This window comes from Echiichthys vipera, assembly GCF_963691815.1.
Source record: "Echiichthys vipera genome assembly, chromosome: 19".
Lineage (NCBI taxonomy): Eukaryota > Metazoa > Chordata > Actinopteri > Perciformes > Trachinidae > Echiichthys > Echiichthys vipera.
The window spans coordinates 10,770,461-10,789,884 of record NC_139844.1 but is presented as its reverse complement, the minus strand read 5'-3'; the positions used below and the strand labels follow the sequence as shown (position 1 = coordinate 10,789,884).

Here is a 19,424-nt window from a genome sequence, read left to right as displayed (position 1 = left end):
CTGAGAAAGGCGCTATATAAATCCAATCCATTATTATACTCATTTCACAGCACAGCAAGAAACGCCTAATATCTGTGGGGCTTACAGTAAAATGCCAAAACATTGACTGACCTTCTGGTTGGAAGAAATTCAACAAATTGTCTTTTTGACATATTACCAGTTTCCTCCTTGTTGCTGAGGGTATCCTAATTCAAATTGTGGTAACATTAGCTCACATGCACAAAACTAACACGCTTTAGGCGTCACTGTGACCAGAGTGATTGATATCTCTCTTTAAAATAAAGAAATCTGATTTAAATTGCATCCAAAATAGGCCAACAAGCAATTAACGAGTAACTTCAATGGGAAATAACAGAGTGCCATGACAGATTATCATACAATATGTTTACAGATTTTGATTATGACAAAGGAGGTGTTCCCCGATCATGTTCAGGGAGGATCTGCTACAAATTATCAGAACCAAATAGGACTTGAGACTTTGGCATATAAAGTAATGGGCAGAAAACATGTGAAATGTTCAATCTGTGATCACTATTAGTTTTCAATTAAAGCCAGTATCTTTCTGGATAACTGGATGCTTCTGATCTTGAGACCCCCACAAAAACAGGACTGGGGACACCTAGTGGCTTTTTTGAATATAGCATAATTGTAAAATGACTTCCAGTAGCAATGAAACATTCCCTCTCCTCCTTAGGCTGTGGTAAAGTAGTGAGTCACTAGTCCTGTACTAGGAAATACATTTGTAATGTCACATTTGGTAATGTAGAACGCGCTTGTTGTGCTTGTTTATGCACTCAGACAATTTGTTTGCTCCCAAACCATCACAAGCAGGTCATAGTTTTTGGATTTCCACAACTAAAAGGCGCCATCTGCCATTAGTGTTGCAGAACTTATCATTATTTCACCCTTTGGTGTCAAAGGAGAGAGCCACTACTGTAGCTCTCTCTATTCTCTGTAAGGTAGTTAGTCATTCACTGAGTAGAGAAAGACGTGTACTCCTGTCTTTATTATTAGCCAGCAAAACACATCTGTTAGCAGCACAATGTTGTTCCTCTTACTGATATCATTACAGTTAATGCCAGCAGGTCAAAGGTCACAGAAGGTGCGCTTGCTCTCTCTAATCACTCTCTATGCATCTGTGAGGATCAAGAGCTGCTCCTTTCATCCGCCCGTCTTTCACATTTTAAACTGCAGCGCTGTTTGTGCATTCTCATTGATTTGTTTTGTTTGCTGTCGCCAGCTTTGCTGTTTTCGCTTGTCGACTGTTGCTACCGGTGAATAGAGGGGAAACAAGAAGACATGTGCACGTTGTTTGTGATGCATAAACAAGAGGTTGCGAGGTTGGGAGAGCTGGGGGTGGGTTGGGTTGCAGGGGTCTATACCAATCAGCATCCTCCTCCACTCAGCCATGCAAATGAGGCTCTGGGTATCAGTCGCACTCTCCTGCTTCCTTAAGTGAGTGAAGCTAGAAAGCGACTGCCGGCGGCGGGTCAGATGGATCTTATCCTCTTAAATGCTAATGACATTTCTCCATTCTCTTCATTAGCGCCGTGCCATTATCAGTAATTTGTCGCTCCCCTCCCTCCTTTTACGGCCCCCTACCCATCTCCCCTAATGAATACTCACCATTGAGAGGGCCGAGATGGAAAGATGGGAAGAGAGCAACGAAGGAAGAAGAAGAGTGAGAAGAAAATGCTTGAGCGTCATTGTCTCATGGCCTCAGTCAGTGAAATTGCTCATAGGTTGTGTACATAAAGAGGTGTAACATCAAAAGAGGTTTAATTTGGCACCCGTGTGCCTTGCTGTAAACTGACAGCCGCTTGAGTAATTGGATGCTCATTTGAATATCGGCATTGGCTTACGGAGATTGCACCATTATTTTTTTGTGTTCCACAAGTGCTACATCAGTCCCCTCCACCTTTCTCATTCTGTGGGTACCCATTCTCTTTCCCTCTCCCCCTACTCATTCAGCAATCAATATTGCCCCTCATACTATGCCCATGTTGAGGGCACATGAATAAACAAATCCAGGTTGTATAAAAGGTCATTTTTAAATGATTCTTTTGAAATGAAAATAAAATCCTGCGGTCGGAGGAAATGGGGGCCCCTTCAGAGAGACACAGAGCCTTGGCTTTTTGTTGATTCTCATTACACGCACACACAATCACTCACATACACACTAATTTGATGCCCCCTGGCCACCTCTCCTTAGCGAAATCAAGGCTTTAACACAAATGTTAATCAAGTATTGGCAAGGGCAGGGGGGCTAATATGCAAAAGCAGAAGACTCTCCAGGGTATGAAAGGAGGCATATGTCGTGGGTATGGCCATCAGAAGTGCCTGTTATATACAGGAAAGTAGGTAAGAGGGAGTAAGAGGAGAGGGCGGGACAGAAGTCTTCCTTTTTTCCCTTTCTTTAACATAATTGCTATTAGCAATTTGAAATGTATTTCTCAATTTATTTAAAATGTGGATGGTACTTGGAAATAATGTTTCTCCTCAACACTGGATTCTCTCTACAGCAATAATTTTGTAAGGGAAGGTCACTTGTGGATTTGTATGTCATATTGGAAGAAAAGTTATTTATGTATTGTATACAAATTACTATTAGCATGAGACGTTAAGCAACTGCAGAGGTAATTAAAATTTATTTTACAATATGCCCATCTCGTATCAGTCAGCCATCATGTTTAATCAGGCGCGTTGTACATATGCTGCTTTGACTACTGTGCAAATGAACAACAGAGGTGAAAGAGAGAGATGAGAATAAGAACAAAAGTGAGAGCACTAATAAAAAGAGCAGAGCTCTTCATTTAACAGCCAGAGACTCATAAACGTCCTTGTTTCAGTGTTGTCATTGACCTTTGTGTATGGTTGGCTAATGGAAATGATGTAGATAAAAAAAGGCAGCAGGCAGATGAATTGGATTTATGTATTATTATAACCTTGTTTAGGCTAAAGTATTGTAGTGTAGTCCTTGTGTAGCCATCTTGGACAGAGGCTTTGTGTGCCATTGTGACCCCAGTCTGGATTCACATTGCTCCATTTTCATCATTCTTTTCTTCCTCTTGTTTTCTCACTTGCGTTCAGTCATTCTCACGTCAGTCAGTTGATTAGCTTGGGACCGCTGTCTTGCCTCAGCTACTTGTCCTCAGTAGAAAGCCGCTTCGTGACCATTTGCAGTCAGTTCAAGTGGTTTAGATGTGCGTGTGTGTGTCTACGTGTCTGCGTGTACGCATGCATGGACATTTACAAGTGCGAATGGCCATGACCAGACACAATGGATTGAATGAGCACACCTGAATGACACTAATCAACATGGAGTGTTGATGGCACGGTTTGACCTCAGACGCACACACGCGTTATGTGGTAAGAAAAGGTAAATTGTAAAGTACACAAATATCTCTCTTCTTCTTCTTCTTCTTCTCTGTTTCTGTTCTAAGGTGACCGACATTGCTGATGCCATGATCCTGAAGCAGCTGTTCGAGATGCTGTTTAAGACCGGAGTGGTGGTGGTGGCCACCTCCAACAGACCTCCTGATGGTACGACAACTGGTGACCCAGCACATACGTATTATGCTTTTTTATGTATTTTTAATTCAATTACATTTTATTTATAGTGTCATGTCTTAACAAAAGTTATCACTGGACACTTTCCATATAGAGTAGGTCTAGACCACACATTATACGATTCATTTATGATTTACAGAGACCCAAGAATTCCCCCATGAACAAACGGCAAGTCGCACTATCAACTTGAAACCACGGCGACGAAAACCTTCCTTTTAACAGGCTGTTACTTTGGAATATATGACTAATAATATTTATAGCAGTGGGTGTACTAGAATGATACAAGTAGCAGCAATAATAGCAGTAATAATAATAGAAATATGAATAATGATAGTCAAAGTAAAGGTGAAACATTATGACTACCACAACAAATATTAAATTCTACTAATATGTTTTTTCTTGCTGTGGATCTGACAAATAAATTAGATAGTTGTGGACCATAGCATCCCCATAAGTGAAAAACAAACCTTCCAAATATGTCACTTCAAAATGCTTTGGAACACTAACTCTGTTCTGATGCACTTGCAACGACAGCCAGTAACCATTATATTGCAAAAGGCTGCACTTTAACCTTTTTGAAATGATTGTAAATCATTTATAAGACAGATAAAATGGAAGAAAACAAACGCGTTATTGACACAACTGGAACATTTTCCTTTTGCTTAGTGCGTGTTTCTCAAAGTAGGCTCACAGTTTAACAAATGTTAAAATATTTTGAAATCTATAATAGTTCATAGATTATATTCTAATCAAACAAAACTATATTGTCTACATATCTAATACCTATTCTATTTCTCTTTGGTTGCTCTTTCACATAACTAAAACTTGTAAGACTATGTAAATAAATTGGCTATGTCAAGGGTCCCCGGTTTTTCCGGTGTATTCTTTATCTTGTAAGGGGTCCTTGGCTGAAAAAAATGAGAACATCTCACATACCCACAGCTATATTCAGTCGTACAATGAAGCACTTTGCACAAGGATTATCTGTACCAGAAAATGAAAACCACCAAAACTGTAGCTCCAGCCTTTCTCCAGTGCTGCACTGAAGAAAAAACGATTGATATTTTGAGGATGTCGGCGGAATATAACATGACACGTCGGCAAGAATTCTGTACATTTCACCACTTACTGCGAGCATGCAAGAATAAAAGGCGGTGTATCTTCTATAGAAATCTCAACTCAAAAGGATTGAGAAGGCAAAAGACTGACGGTAAAACATTGTCAATGTCTCAGCCCTGAAGCTCCTCTTAACTGCACCAGTACGTCATCAGAACTACAGCTGAAATAGCAAGTAATATTCCTGTAATATCAAGTTCAAGTTACTTTATTAGTACCTGGAGGTAGATTTTGTTTGCAGTAGCGTTCCCATACACATATCGGAAAAACACACGAGGCACATATCACACGTCATCCAACTTAGGACAGTGGATATTAAGAGGAAATGGCAAATTAAAAGGTTCTTACAGGTCCAGAAATATCTTATACCCTATCATGTTAAGATATACAAACTAATAGTAAAAATATAATAAACGTAAAACCACAGAAATTTGTAAAAGTCGTTTAGGTTGTTAAAACGTAATGGGTAAAAAAACAAATAAATATTAAAAAAATGTAAAAAAAAAATGAAAAATACAGTAAAAAAAGTAAAAGACATAAATACAGCACTGAGTATATAAATAAATCTGCAATAAATAACCCCTTGTGCAAAATATAGCTATGACTTATTCCTCAGTGTGATGGCTGCAGGGATAAAACTGCTTTTGTGTCTTTTTGTTCTACACATGGGGAGTGTAAACCCGCACCCAAAGGGGAGAAGCTGAAACTCGGTGTGCAATGGATGGGAACTGTCATTTGGAATTGAACCGGTTATGCGCTGTAGCTGTTGTGTGTATAAGGTCTCCACATTGAGCTGTGACTCACCAATCAGCCTGCTGGGCCACTTCACTATTTGGTTTAGTAGCTTTTTTTCCCTCAAAGAAACGTTTCCAAACCAACAACAAATCAATGTTTGCTCCTCCTCCTCTTGAACCAGCGCATTTCTCAGTTACTTTACATACATCTGCATTATTCACTTAACATGCGTTAAAGCTTTTACCCAAAAGTGCTCAAACAATCAAATCACAAGACCACACCAACCACTTCCTGTTAACAGCTAATAACCAGAGGAAAAGGCGAGGGAACATTTGACACAGCTCTCACTTTTAGAGACGTGACACAACCTTTCAACAGGCTTTGATGTTGCATTTACTGCCAGCAGAGCAAGGTTGAAGAAAGAATGAGCGAGGCGGTGATCAAGGTGGAGATAAATGCATGATGTGCTATCTGACGGCTCTCTTTATGGAGGAAGACGTTGATGTCTCAAAGTCTCAAGTGGCAGCAAGCTGGCTCTGGTAGACAAAGACGCCCGTCTCTGATATTTACTAGCTATTAAGAACAAAGCGTCAAACCATGCAAACTTGATAGAGAGCCTACTTGGTATTAATTACATGGTTAATGGAGCACTGAAAGCCATAAGAGACAACTGGACATGAAAGGCATACATTTTCTACCTTTATTGATGTGGAGATGCTGGTATCAAACAGCTGTAGATGTGTTTGGAGGGGGAATTTAGAGATAGGTTTTTACTAGAATGTCTAAAGTAGTATTAGTGTTTTATTGTTGTTATACCCCTGTGGAGCTTAATGAGATTGAGGAGGGTTACGAGGATACATTATGTATTTCTTGAAGTGGAACAACATCAGTGTATTTTACATTGATGGACTTACGCCCCTGTCCCAGGAATAAATTTACTTCTGAGGTGCATCTATCTATGTCAATCAACAATACAATATCATTGGAAATAGTTCTCTTAAATTAAAAAATAGCTGGCTCCTGGCATGGCACATTTTTCAAAGTGTACAATCTGTGCTTTTTTTTAAAGGAATAGTTTGACATTTTGAAGAATATGCGTATTTGATTCTTGCTGAGGGTAAGTTGACCAGATTGATACCACTTTCACGTTTTTTCAGGAAATATGAAGCCACTGTTATCAGTCTGTTACATAGACTGTATAAATATGGACGTAGTCTCTGTGACGTCACCCGTATGTTTCTGAAGAGTCGTTGTGAAGCTCAAAATCGGTGGCTCTCGGTGGCTCGTAGCAGTGCCTGACACCTCCTAACCCCCCGGGCAAATTTAAAAAAGGGGCAAATGAAGCCTACAGTCTATGCTCGCCACCTTTGACGGCACCCACCTGTCACTCAAAGATGCCAGGCATCTGATTGTGCAAAATCTTTAAATCTTTAAGAGGTGAGTTATATAAAACATCTCCCCTGTATGTCATGAACGGGGAAATTAGCTGGAAAGACCAAAAAGGCTGTAAAATGTTTATTTCTGTTGTTGCATTTTAACATGGGGTCTATGGAAATTGACTCACTTTTGGAGCCGGCCTCAAGTGGTTATTTGAGAAACTGCAGTTTTTGGCATTAACTTGTTGGCTTTATTTTTACAGCGCTTGGTCAGTTAGCTTAACTTAGCACAACAACTAGAAATGGGGGGGGGGGCAGCTAGCCTGGCTCTCTCCAAATCCTACAACAAACACAGCTAAAGCTCACATATTAACACGTTATATCTCATTTTTTAGATGAGACAAACGCTGAAATACAAACACTGAAGTGTTAAAACAACCCAATGTTGTTTTATGGGAGTTATATCTCGGGCTATTTTTAGGAATTCACATATTTCTTGCTCATTGCCAAGGAATAGTCCAAGACATAACCCCCTGTGGAACCACAACTGGTCATTTTTGCTCTTGACTTGTGTACAGATTTAACACATAGATATAACGTGTTTATTTGTGAACTTTTTGAACAGAGCCAGGCTAGCTATTTCCACCCTTTTCAGTCTTTGTGTTAGGCTAAGCTAACTGTCTCCTCTTCCGGCTTCATATTTACTGCACAGATATCACAGTGGTATTGATTTCCTGAAAAAACTCTTGGCAAGAAGGCGAACAAAGGTTTGTCTTAAAATATTGAACCATTCCTCTGAGCATGGCAGCAGTCATGTCTCATAGACAGCACAGTCCATTATAGTATAGGAGTTATAGTAAGCTTAAGCCCAAACATCAACAATGGCCGCTTGTTTACGTTCGCAGCTGGAGAAAGCTTAAGCCTCGATGTGTGTTTGTAGGTGTGTGTCTTTGTCCGTGTTTGTGTGTGACGCCCTATCTGTTTTATCTGTCTATCAGAGATGCTACTTCAGATGTAATTTGTTCCAGCCGAGCTAATTGAAACATCTATTCAGTGGGCTGCTGTGGACATTGTCCGTGCTGAAAAGGCGACAGCCCTTTCTCTCGCCACCATTGTTTGGGAATGTAATGAATTTTATGTTGCTGCCGCTGCCGGTAGAGAAATCCATTTTTCTCTCCTGGTCCCAGTCCTTTTGTCGTGCCTCCCCACCCATCCTTCAGTTCATCAATAGCCACTTTATCTGCCAATCTGCGGCGAGGGAATGACATTATTAGGAGGCTAAACAGCAGCTCTAATACAGGCCCTCCCCTCCTCTTTCAGATCTGTACAAAAACGGACTTCAGAGGGACACCTTTCTACCTTTCATTGACGTGCTGAAGGTAGAGACAAAGTCATCCCTCTCTCTTGTCTTGTTAATTAATTCATTTGTTTATCATACACATAAACACATACACACTTGCATGTGCGCCTCTGTCCCTCTGTCTTTTTTCACAAGTTGCTCTTTAGTGGTTTGATGTTTTCTGCTTCCTGGATGCCTCGCACAGTGTCACAAAGCTGTCTTTGATCATACCAGGGCACGGTGAAAGACTCACAGAGAGAAAGGTAGGGAGAGATGGAAAGAGCGTGAGTGAGCACAGGTAATGTGAATGAGAGATGGGCAGACGAGCTCAGTGACTGACCCAGGCTGCTTGCATTTCAAAAGTGAGAGGAGAGAAGAGGAGAGGAGCGATGCACTGGTTAGCATTTCCAGCGAAAAATCTACTTTGCAATTTAAGTAGGTAGCACCATTATCCTGCCTGCATCTCAGATTATCATTGATGTGTTTGGAGTGATCCTGATCATAAATAATTGCATAATAATTTGTTGTCATGCATTTTGCAACAGAGGAGGGCAGCATTCTTGCACCTTTTATTGGTATTTACGCTAATGGCATAATATCCAACTGTAGTGTAATAGGCCACGAATGTACAGCTTATTCTTTCACTATTCCTAAGAAAAATTACGCTTATTCTGCGAAACAAATGTTATGCATAATGTATGTACAGACATACAAATGTATGCACCTTTTTTTTCCATACAGACCTAGACGTTTTCAGTTAAGTTCTGTCTGAGTTACACTCACAGAAGATATAATGTAGCAAATAAATGCTCTCTTGTGACTGAAGTACTGAAAATCACCACTCAGTGCTACTTGAATGATGCTAGCTTGATGAAGGAAATTATTTTCATTCATTCATTCATCGTCAACCGCTTGTCCCGGGGCGGCGTCGCGGGGGGTGCAGGAGCCGATCCCAGCTGACATCAGGCGTGAGGCGGGGTACACCCTGGACAGGACGCCAGTCTATCGCAGGGCAAATAGAGACAAACAGAGATAGACAACCATTCACACCTACGGGCAATTTTTAGAGTCATCAATTAACCTAACACATGCATGATTTTGGATTGCGGGAGGAAACCGGAGTACCCGGAGAAAACCCACGCAGACACGGGGAGAACATGCAAACTGGCTCATTTGAATACACCTTTCAGACAACTTAACATCTGTACAATGGTTAGAGCCATAACAATACACTGTATATTCTTCTTGGCTTTGAATATTCCATAAACTGAATGTCACCAATAAGGTTGTCATGATAGCAGAATTTTAAATTTAACAACAAACTATACTCGATAGGAAACAAAATCCTGAAGGACCTTTTGCCTTTCCTTCTGCATAGCTAACTATAGCTTGCTTCTTGAATAACAGTGACCGGTCACTCACTGGCTGTTCCGACCTCCACCAGTGTAGTGGCGCATGTCTCCAGTCACGTGGTGGGTTTGTTGCTGGAGAGATTGCCGTAACAGCCACAGGTTGAGGACCAGTTGATTTTCCTCCTTGCTGTTTCATCTGTGCACCTGGGGGTTGGAAATCTGTTTAAAGATGTGGGGTTTTTTTTAAAACTTCAGTTATTTTAACTTCAGACAACAACCGTATTCACTGATATATTGGTACTTAAATGTACTAAAATCATGAATATATTGAAAAATACACTACATGAAGGAAAAAGTTCTATTTTTTTACACAAATTGTCCAACAGACTCGTTGCAGAAATCAGTTCAGTAATTAGTATAGCATCACATCTGAGAAGATATAGGTACATATGATAAGAATATTAAATTGGGAAAAATAGGTCTCAGCTATTTAAAAAACTCTGCCTCCAGTACATATCTCACATTTAAGGTGAAATATGAGTTTATATACTGTATAACATGAGCTGATATGATGATTTTCATTCTCTTAAAAATCACTCTAAAAGTCGGATTGGCCTAAAATGTCCATTATTGGTCAGGCTCTATATAAACATAAGTAAGTTTAGATTAGATTAGAATGATCCCATCACATGTACCTTTTGCCTGTAACATCACAAACCTCAATGTGAGCACCGTTGTGTACGAAATAACAAGGAAATCAAAACACAAGCACTTAAACAAGGGCAACATGGTGGATCTGTAGTGCCCAGGCTATATAGACAGTTTCAGGGTCATCTGCTGCTCCACTGTATCTTCAAACACGCAAACACACACAAATGTGAACGCACTATAGCAGGGGGGGCTTCGACTCTCGCTGCTCCCCACCCACTCTCCCAGCAGCACCCTTGCCCTCTCTAATCCACCCTCATCAAGGTCCTGAATGTCTGTTGTTCCTCTCTGCCCCGCACTACCTCCTCTCTTTCAGGGTTCCATGTTCCCCTTTGTGAAGCCATCTGGTTCTTGGGGTCAGGGTTTTTTGGGGGGTGCACGGCATTCTCTATAGTGGCCTGTTCTGTAAAGTCAAAGCGTGTTTTAGCGGGGTCACACTGCTAACTAGCTGACCCTTGATAGATTTAATTAATGCATGCAGGGCCGGTGGTGCAGGTTCCTCCTCCCTGATGCAACTCGTTCTCGTATGTGCTTGCCGGAGTCTGTTTCTATAGCGGGCGAGGGAGTGAATGAGGGTGTTAAAAAGTAAAAAAATAGCCTCTGACCTCTCCTCCCTATCACCTGAGCTGAGTGGTAGAGGTTAATCCACAGCCTCTGCCTGCCTGGGATGATGTCTTTATTTAACTATTGACTTCTGATTAGTTGGGACCCCCTTTTTCCTCAGCAACCCATCCCCCCAAAGTCATCTTGTTCCTAATCTTAAAGGTCCCATAATGTAAAAGTTTTTTTTTCATTATAAAGAAGGTTGAGGTGCTTTTATAAATACTGGGAAAGTATGAAAACTCTCAATCCACAGAGAAATGCACACAACCCGTATTCAGAAACTATGTCTTTAAACGAGCCACCAGGATGTCTTTGCGCTTGTGATGTCACAATTATACTATATATAGTTATAAAGTCAGGGTTCCTACACAATTTCCATTTCAAAATTCCAGACTTTTCCAGACTCAAATTTCCAGACTTCTCAGAGGATTTTTCAGTAAATATTAAACATCCGAATAACAATTGTTAGATGGTTATGTAAATAAATGGGTTTAAAATCCCAATTAACACGTATGTTAAATTCTGATTATGTATGCCATTATGTTGCCAAGTAATTACAAGACATTTTTTCATACGTATTGAGGCTCATATAAGTGAATGAACTCTGTTCAATGCACAGCATTTTATTCAAGCAAAATGCTTAAATAGTGCAATAAATAACTGTGTTCCTGAAACCCCTACAGACAGTTTCAGTAGAGATGGACAATTAACCACGCACAAGTCGGTGCTTTATTGGCTTTAGATGAACATACTTGTAAATATATAATATAATGATAAAAAATAAATAAATCATAAATAAAATGTAGACGACAAGTATGGAAAAAATTAAATAAATGAAAGTCACAGTCGCACGGTGAACGGTAACCATGGTAACCCAACACGGTTCTACAGCCAGCTTAATTAGTCTCATATCATCTACACTTAGGCTTTGTTGCATTAGTAAGCTCGTTTTGATTTGTATATATTCATTTATTTTATTTTAGAAAGTGATATAGCAACACAAACATTTTTCCAAACTCTTTTCCCATTTTCTATACTTATCCAGACCTGGAAATTTCTCAAATTGAATTCCATACTTTTCATACTGTGTAGGAACCCTGTAAAGTGCCATTACAGTCATTTCCCAGCTGCAATGACCGTGCCGAGATGCAAAGAGCACAGACAGGGAAGCACTGCAAACGCAAATCCCCTTGCCAGAAATGGAAAAGTCGCTGACTGCTTTTCTCTTTTCAGTTTGTCTAATTTTTCCTTCCATTCAGTCTTTCGTAATTTCTTGTTCTTTTTAGTGTCTCTGTAGTCTCCATCAGGAAACCTATTCATCTGTTAAGGCTTCTTTTCTTTGTAGCGAGAGCTCAGAGTTCGGTAAAATACAGGGCTTAAGGGCTTTTTTTTAATGGACACCGCCAGTATTGTAACTAAGACACTCTTACAAACTGTCCTTCCACTCCACTTCTCATCGCCCATCCTCTCTACCCCTCTATCCCAGTTCTTTATTCTATTACTATCCTGCTCTGCTCACTGGCTTTACTCACCCAAGGTCAGGTCTCTGTATTTTGGTAGCAGAATAGTGACTTTCTTTCCCTACCGCTTGTTCGATTGCAGTTGCTTACAATACTGCCGAGGGGAGGGGTGTGGGGTGGGCATGACAATAACCCTGAGGCAACTTTGAGTATCTCTGGGTTTCCTGCTGTTTTTAACCCTTCTTTTGATCCACTCTACTCCTCTCTTTTTGAGTGTCATTGTTAATCATGTATGTGTGCTGTGCAGTTGGTGATGAGAGAAAAAGAAATATCTAAAAAAAAATCAGGATGATAGAGAAAGAAAAATGAGGAATGAGAGGGATGTTGGTGCTCCAGGGAAGACCTTGGTGAGAAGGACTTCCTGTGAACAGCCGGCAGCATGCCAGTTCAAATCAAATGGATGTTGATATTTGATGACTCGCATTGTCTTCCAGAGCATGCAATGGCAAGGCAGGGCCACTCACCGTATGCCACGAGGGCGTACCTCACTTCTTTCATATCAGTGTCTCGCTTCTACATAACTGATAAAGGACAAAATCATTTTTTATCTTTTTGAACATGAGGAATTCATTCTGGCTCTGGATTTATTTTCTAATTTTCAATTGATCCAGTTACCTTGGCTTATTTCCTGATGTCCCAGTGTTTTCTTATAAGTGTAGACGTGTCAGATGTGTTGCATGCACACATTATTCTGGTCTATATGTGTTCATTTTTAAAGCAGACCTCCTGCATTCACTTCTAACTTCGCTAACATGTATCATTTTTTATTTCTCTTTGCCTCTGTTGCACTCTTGATCAACCCACTCCGGATGTTCTGTTTACACATTTGTAGCATCATGTAGCTGAAAAGACGGCCTGTTTTTAAAGTTAGGAATTGAAATAGATTTTCAGGCAGCCTTTTTATGGAGATATGGGGGGTTACTAACCTGTTCGCTTGAGTACAAACACGTCTTATACCTCAGTAGTACATTGTTGATGCTATTAGTACTTTCATATGGCAAGACAACTTCAGAAGGGGAAAGGGTTTCACATAACGCATCAATACCAAACAAAAGACGGAATTAATCAAATGGCAGACTAAAACAAAAAACTAATCTAATTCTTACCTTTCTGGCATTTTTACACTTTTCTTTTGTAATCTTAAAATGCTCCTTATAAGTGCATTGCAAACTAAAATCCACAGGAAAGAAATTCACCAGGTGTTGAAGATCATTAATATTCAATTCTCATATATTTCTGATAAAGGTCTTCAGGCTTCCTGCCTGTCATCCGTCGCTCTGTTTCACTTACGCGGCTCAGGCTGCGTTCAAGTCCGAAGTTGTGTATGAAAAAAGTGTATGAAAAAGTATGTCAATCTTCCTCCAGTTAGCTAGTAGGAGGAGGTTCCACTTTGACAGGCATTCCAGTGCACTTTGCCTAGTTGGAGGTCCGAAACGTCTGGCTTCCCCTGGCACTGGAACGCAGCATTTCTCTCTCATGGCACGTGTCGGGGGAAGAGGGAGTGTCAGAGGTCAGGCAGGGGGAAGATAGTGGGACTTTGGAGGGAAGTGCTGTGAAACATGCACATTTATAGTTTAGATCTTGAGAATATATTTGCCAACAATTAGGCATTACTTTTTCATTATTGTCTTAACTACTGTTAACTACTAACTGTTAACGCTGTTAACGGTGAATAACCATGTTTATTTTGTGAATTCTCTGAAATAACGAGGGGGTAATTGTGCGCATGGACGCAACAGAGAAGCTGAGATGAATTCATGAGCCCAGAACATGATCTAAGTTGAGGCGGATGGAAACATTTGTTGGTATTTACCCTGTTTACACTAGTATCAAGTACTCACGGTATTGAGCACCCTTTGCATTTTCCCAAATCTTCCGCAAGTTTGTTTTACATCTGTGCAACGTATAGTAGCTTCCCCATATCTGGCTGACCTCAAGGGGAACACCACGGATTTTACACATCTAAGTCTTGTTTACAGGTTGAGTTGAGGTTTGGGAGTACTACATTAGTGTAAAAAAATTATATAAAGCCTTTTGAGGCTCTAGAGTGAAATTGCCTCAGATGTCACTTTGAAAACCTGGGGGGTTAGGTTACCAGACCTCTGTAGCTCGCTCCTCATCTCTGCTTGAGGCTACACTAGCAGTAGTAGTAGTGTTTTAAAATATGTTCATTTATAACCTTTTCCCCAAAAAAGTTTTTTAAACACTTTGAAAAACAGCTAAAATAGGCGATAACTCCTTTTGCATTGTCAGTCCGTTTTTGTGAACACATTTATCTCAGGAAGGGATTTCTGAACGGATTTTCTTCAAATTTGGCACAAATGGCCACTTGGACTCAAGGATGAACTGATTAGACTTTGGAGGTCAAAGGTCAAGCTTACCGTGACCTGTGACAAAATGCATATTTGTCAATAAATCAAGAATCCCTGCGCTAATTCTGATTCTCATTTCACACAAATGACTAACAGTTAAAAATGATGAAGTGATGACATTTTATAGCCCAAAGGTAAAATGTCAACTTCACTGTGACACCATTATGTTTCATAACTCAGGAACAGAAGGGAAGACATTTGGACAGATACTGAATTGGTGACACTAATCTTGAAACTGTGGTGGTTGATGTGTGGAAAGTTTGGATGTAAACTGCATATTGACTGGTTTCTGGAGGCATACAACCGCAAGGTGGTAACTGTAGAAAGACACATCGAGGCCAGTAACAATGTTATGGTGTTGACCTGGTGTTTTAATTTATTACTTACAACATACAGTCTCTTTCCAACGCTGCCGAAATTGAAATGATGATCAAGCATCACTTGGGTTGAGATGGACAGATTTTGTGGCAGAAGGTGAATATTAGCGTGACCGTCCAGGTGTCATGTCTCCATGACTGGCAATCGGAGCTAGAGCCGATAAACACCCATGACTACTTTGGAGTCATTTTTCCTTGGAATTAATGTATTGTGTACCTTTCCCACTGTGGGAAGCGATGATCTCAGCTGCATTTCATCTGTCTGTGTGTTGCTACCAGCATGTGGAGCCTCTGTTGGCCAGGTGCAGGTAGCACAGACTCCACCGGGTTTTGGGCCTCATCAGAGCGTGAGGGGGTTGAGGGTGGGGGGTCCAGTGGGGTCCTGGATCACGAAAGGTGGGGCCTCCAACTCAAAGGATGTTTCCCCAAGAGGAGCAGCCGAGGTAGGGGGAGGTTGTGAGAACGACCCCTCAGAACAAACCATCTCTGGCCCAAGGCGGTCACACTTTAAGGGAATAGATCATTAGGTGTAATTAGGGTGTTCACATTGTCACGTACCCCCCCGACTGCCCGAGAATGAATAAAATCACCAGATCCACCACCACCCCCCACACTCTCTCACACACTCACCCTCTCTCTGACACACACACACACACACACACACACACACACACACACACACACACACACACACACACACACACACACACACTCACACACACACAGCCGCTCCCAGTTTGTGAAAACACTTTGATGTCAGAAGAGTCGTCCAGAACTTGCCAGCATAAAGGCAGTGTTTTAAGCTTTCTCTCTTTTCTCCCCCGTCTCTCTCTCTCTGTCTCTCTTTCTCTCTCTCTCTCTCTCTCTCTCTCTCTCTCTCTCGACCCCTCTATCCCTCCCTCCTTCTTTTCTTCTGTCCCTTCACACAAGGCTGTAAGACACACATGGTTGAATGAACGACAACCTTTCCCCTCCTCCTCCCTCCCTCTCTCTCTCCCCTTCTCTCCCCCCTCCGTCTCTTTTTCAGCCTTCCCACCCCGCATTTCATTGAGGCCTGGTCAATTCTCCGGGCCAAACAAAAAAAGCATCAAATGTTTTCTGCTGCTGGGTAATGAGGGAGTGGACCTCATCAGGGCCCAATAGTCAGCTATCCTTGGCTTTTGTTGCAGCTCAATGGCACCGCGCTCTTTGAAAAACTCAAAAGCAACTTTTTGAGGAGTAAAGGACAGAGAAAGATATGGCGCAGAGGGAGCGGGCGCAGAGGGGAGGCAGCGCCCAAAAAAACAAAAAAAAAGCCACTCTGTTTTTATGCTAAACGGCTGTCCAGAGAGAGCAGTGGACAGCTTGGACAATGACATGATTGGAGCTACATGTGTTTGGATGACTTTCTTCTAAAGAGACTCTGATTCTCATGTCTGTCATCTCCCTCCCACCTCTCTCCTGTCCCTTAGTTTGTGAATACATCCGTGCAAATGGTAAAACTCTTAATTTGCACAGGTGTTGCTTTTTCTGTAAGTCAGCTATGCATGGGACTTTTTTTTAACACCTAGTACAAAAAGAGAATATTGCTGATGCATGGTGATAATGACACTAGGAGCTAATGATTATTTGCCTTTTCAATTTAATGTCAGTTATTATTATAGTAAGACTTTATACTAATTAGAAAAAGGAATTGCCTTTTGTCAGCAGTTCAAAACTAAAATAAATTTAATTTCATTCACATTAAACAGAGAAAAGATCAAATTCTTACATATGAGAAGCTTAAAACAGTGACTTTTTCTCAAAATGCATGCCAGTGAATCTTCTGTTCATATACTCCTAATGGTTTCAAATGATGCTACAATGTGACTTGAGTTAGACGATCAGTTATTATTAATTCTTTTAGAGGTCTACAAAGAGCCAATAGAGGGATAGAAAAGTCTTTGTTCAATGACAAAAGTGAACACAGGTGCAAAGGAAGGACAGAGATGCTGTCATATATTGAAGAAATTGGAATTGGTAATATAATTGTACTTTTAAAAAAATCCTTTTGCAAAGTAGTTTTTGCCTCACAAAAATCTATCCAGCATTCGGGTATTATTAGTATCCCTGATCTTTAATTCATTAAGCATATATGTAATTTATGAGCGTGTGTTGCACTTCAATTGCTTATTCTGTCCAACAAATCATGCAGAACCAAAAGATTCTCATCATTTACAAAGATATAAAACAGAGGTACACAGCCAATACACTCATCATCAAACTTGGCCTAATCGATGCAACAGTAGAGTTTATTATGTATATACTGTATATCACACTGTTGTTGTCCAACTGTGCTGAACGATGTACAGAATAAGATAAAGGACATTTGGCGATGAGACTGTAAGAAGACGGAGAAGGGTTGGAGTGTGTGACAGGAGTTTTATGGCAGAGGGGGGTGACCACAATGTGTAGGCGGATGAAATCTTGCAGGAGTGAGAACTTGACAATCCCCTCAAGATGGATAATCAAGTAATGACCCGCAAGGCCTTGGGCCTTATCTGATTATAAATAACCAATGGAATCATCATCGCTGATTGTGTTTCCATTCCTCCTTCTTTCCTCTCTCTTATTTTCTCTCACTTCTCCGTCAGCCGCCTTTACTGTAGACAGAGACGCTTCATAAAGGGAGGGAGCAGAAGATGGCAGGAGAAAAGACAAACGGAGACTCTAATGATGTGGCGGCGTTAGTGACAAGTTTTTTTTTCTTTTTTTCCATTTTAGAGGGACTATTTACCCGTTGTTGGGGTCATAGTAGGTTGATGAAATGACACCTCCCTTTTGTGCATGGGGGAGGGCGAATTTGTCAGGTTGTTATTAAGCCTGATTCAGCCAATTGGCTCAGAGTGGGAACCCCGTTTGTGTGAGCGGACACGGAGATAAAAAGTTGACAGCAGAGAAGAATAGAGTATTTCCGTCCCCTTGCTTTGTGATGATTACTAATTATCCTGTAGCTTAAGGAGGCCAGTGGCAGAAATTCACTGATTTCATAATTTACCGGAGCTGTCGTCGAATACTCAGCCAGCGATGGCTCAGATGGGATTATATGCAATTCCTTTCTTTTCTTTGATAGAATGGTGGAGATGATGATTACAGTTTGCGCTGCACTCCCTGACATGAATCCTGTTGACGTTTTACACTATCTGCAAAAGTTTGAACCCCGCATCACAAGTTCACCCCTGCTGTAACACACTTGAATAGCTGCGGGAACAATAGATCGGCTCAATAAAGCATGAAGAAGAAGTGCCACAAAATCCTGGCACTGTTATTTTTTGCTTTGTTGATAAATTTGTTCGCTTGTTTCTGATTTGCTCTTTGCTCATAACAGATGAGCAGTAGAGAACTGTACTATAATGTTGGCACATACTATAGCATTTCATGGAAAGAATAGAAAAGAAGGTATCATGTAGAGACACAAGGAGTTAATTCACAACCACAAAAATGGAGCACAAACTGAGTTATCTCAAAGATTTCCATCAATCATCAGACGCTCAATCTAAACCTAAAATGGAGCATCTCATCTGTTCATTCCATATATATGATGCAGAATTTCAGTGTTTTCTTTCCATATTTTCATAGTACTGTCTTTGCACCACAGGTTAAATATCACAGATAGTTCTGGTGATTGTGTTTTATTGCATATCCATCAGTTTAGAAGCTCCGTATTTGACCACCTTTTCATTCGTCTTATTGTATGTTGTGTATTTGTTTATGTTTGTGCATGTGCAGGAGTACTGCCACACCATCTGCCTCGACTCTGGGATTGACTACAGGAGGTTGGAGTATGCTGCAGCGGGGAAACTCTACTACCTGTAAGACACACACACACACACACACACACACACACACACACACACACACACACACACACACACAAATAATGGTTACATTTGCTAGTCCAAATCTGCTCCGAGGCTGTGCAGAGGTCTGGTAAAGAGTTAACGTTAAAACCTGCACCCACGACACAGCACACAGTTATTCACAGACACACACACGAAAATGTTTCTGCACATTGAGTTTGATTTATTTTATTATTTTATTAGGATGGAAAGAGAAGGCAAAAAGATGGATAAATGGGGGGATTTATAAAGGCCGACATTACCTTGAGAGATCTATGAAAAGACTGAAAGAGGAATCAATAGAATATGAGAAAATGGTAGAGCTTTAAAAGCTAGTTTTCTGTTTTCCTCATTAAATACAGTACATGCTGTTGGGAACACACACGCAGATGAGCAAGATATGAATGACACTGATGTTGCTCACCACCGTATTGGAGCTTTCAAGTGCTTTCGTCTATTCACTGAATGTAAATAGACCGCATCACACCCTTTTACCTGG

General features: G+C 40.8%; 1 protein-coding gene across 1 annotated transcript in view; it reads left to right on the top strand.

Annotated features, from left to right (window-relative positions):
• The window catches only part of afg1lb (AFG1 like ATPase b), a gene marked incomplete at both ends in the record, with an annotated part of 35,030 nt that overhangs the window by 8,351 nt on the left and 7,255 nt on the right, over positions 1 to 19,424 (top strand). Inside the window, 3 exons of the mRNA XM_083934571.1 lie at positions 3,444 to 3,543; positions 8,118 to 8,176; positions 18,816 to 18,898. Coding sequence (XP_083790697.1) covers positions 3,444 to 3,543; positions 8,118 to 8,176; positions 18,816 to 18,898 — 242 coding nt within the window. The remainder of the gene's footprint in view (positions 1 to 3,443; positions 3,544 to 8,117; positions 8,177 to 18,815; positions 18,899 to 19,424) is intronic.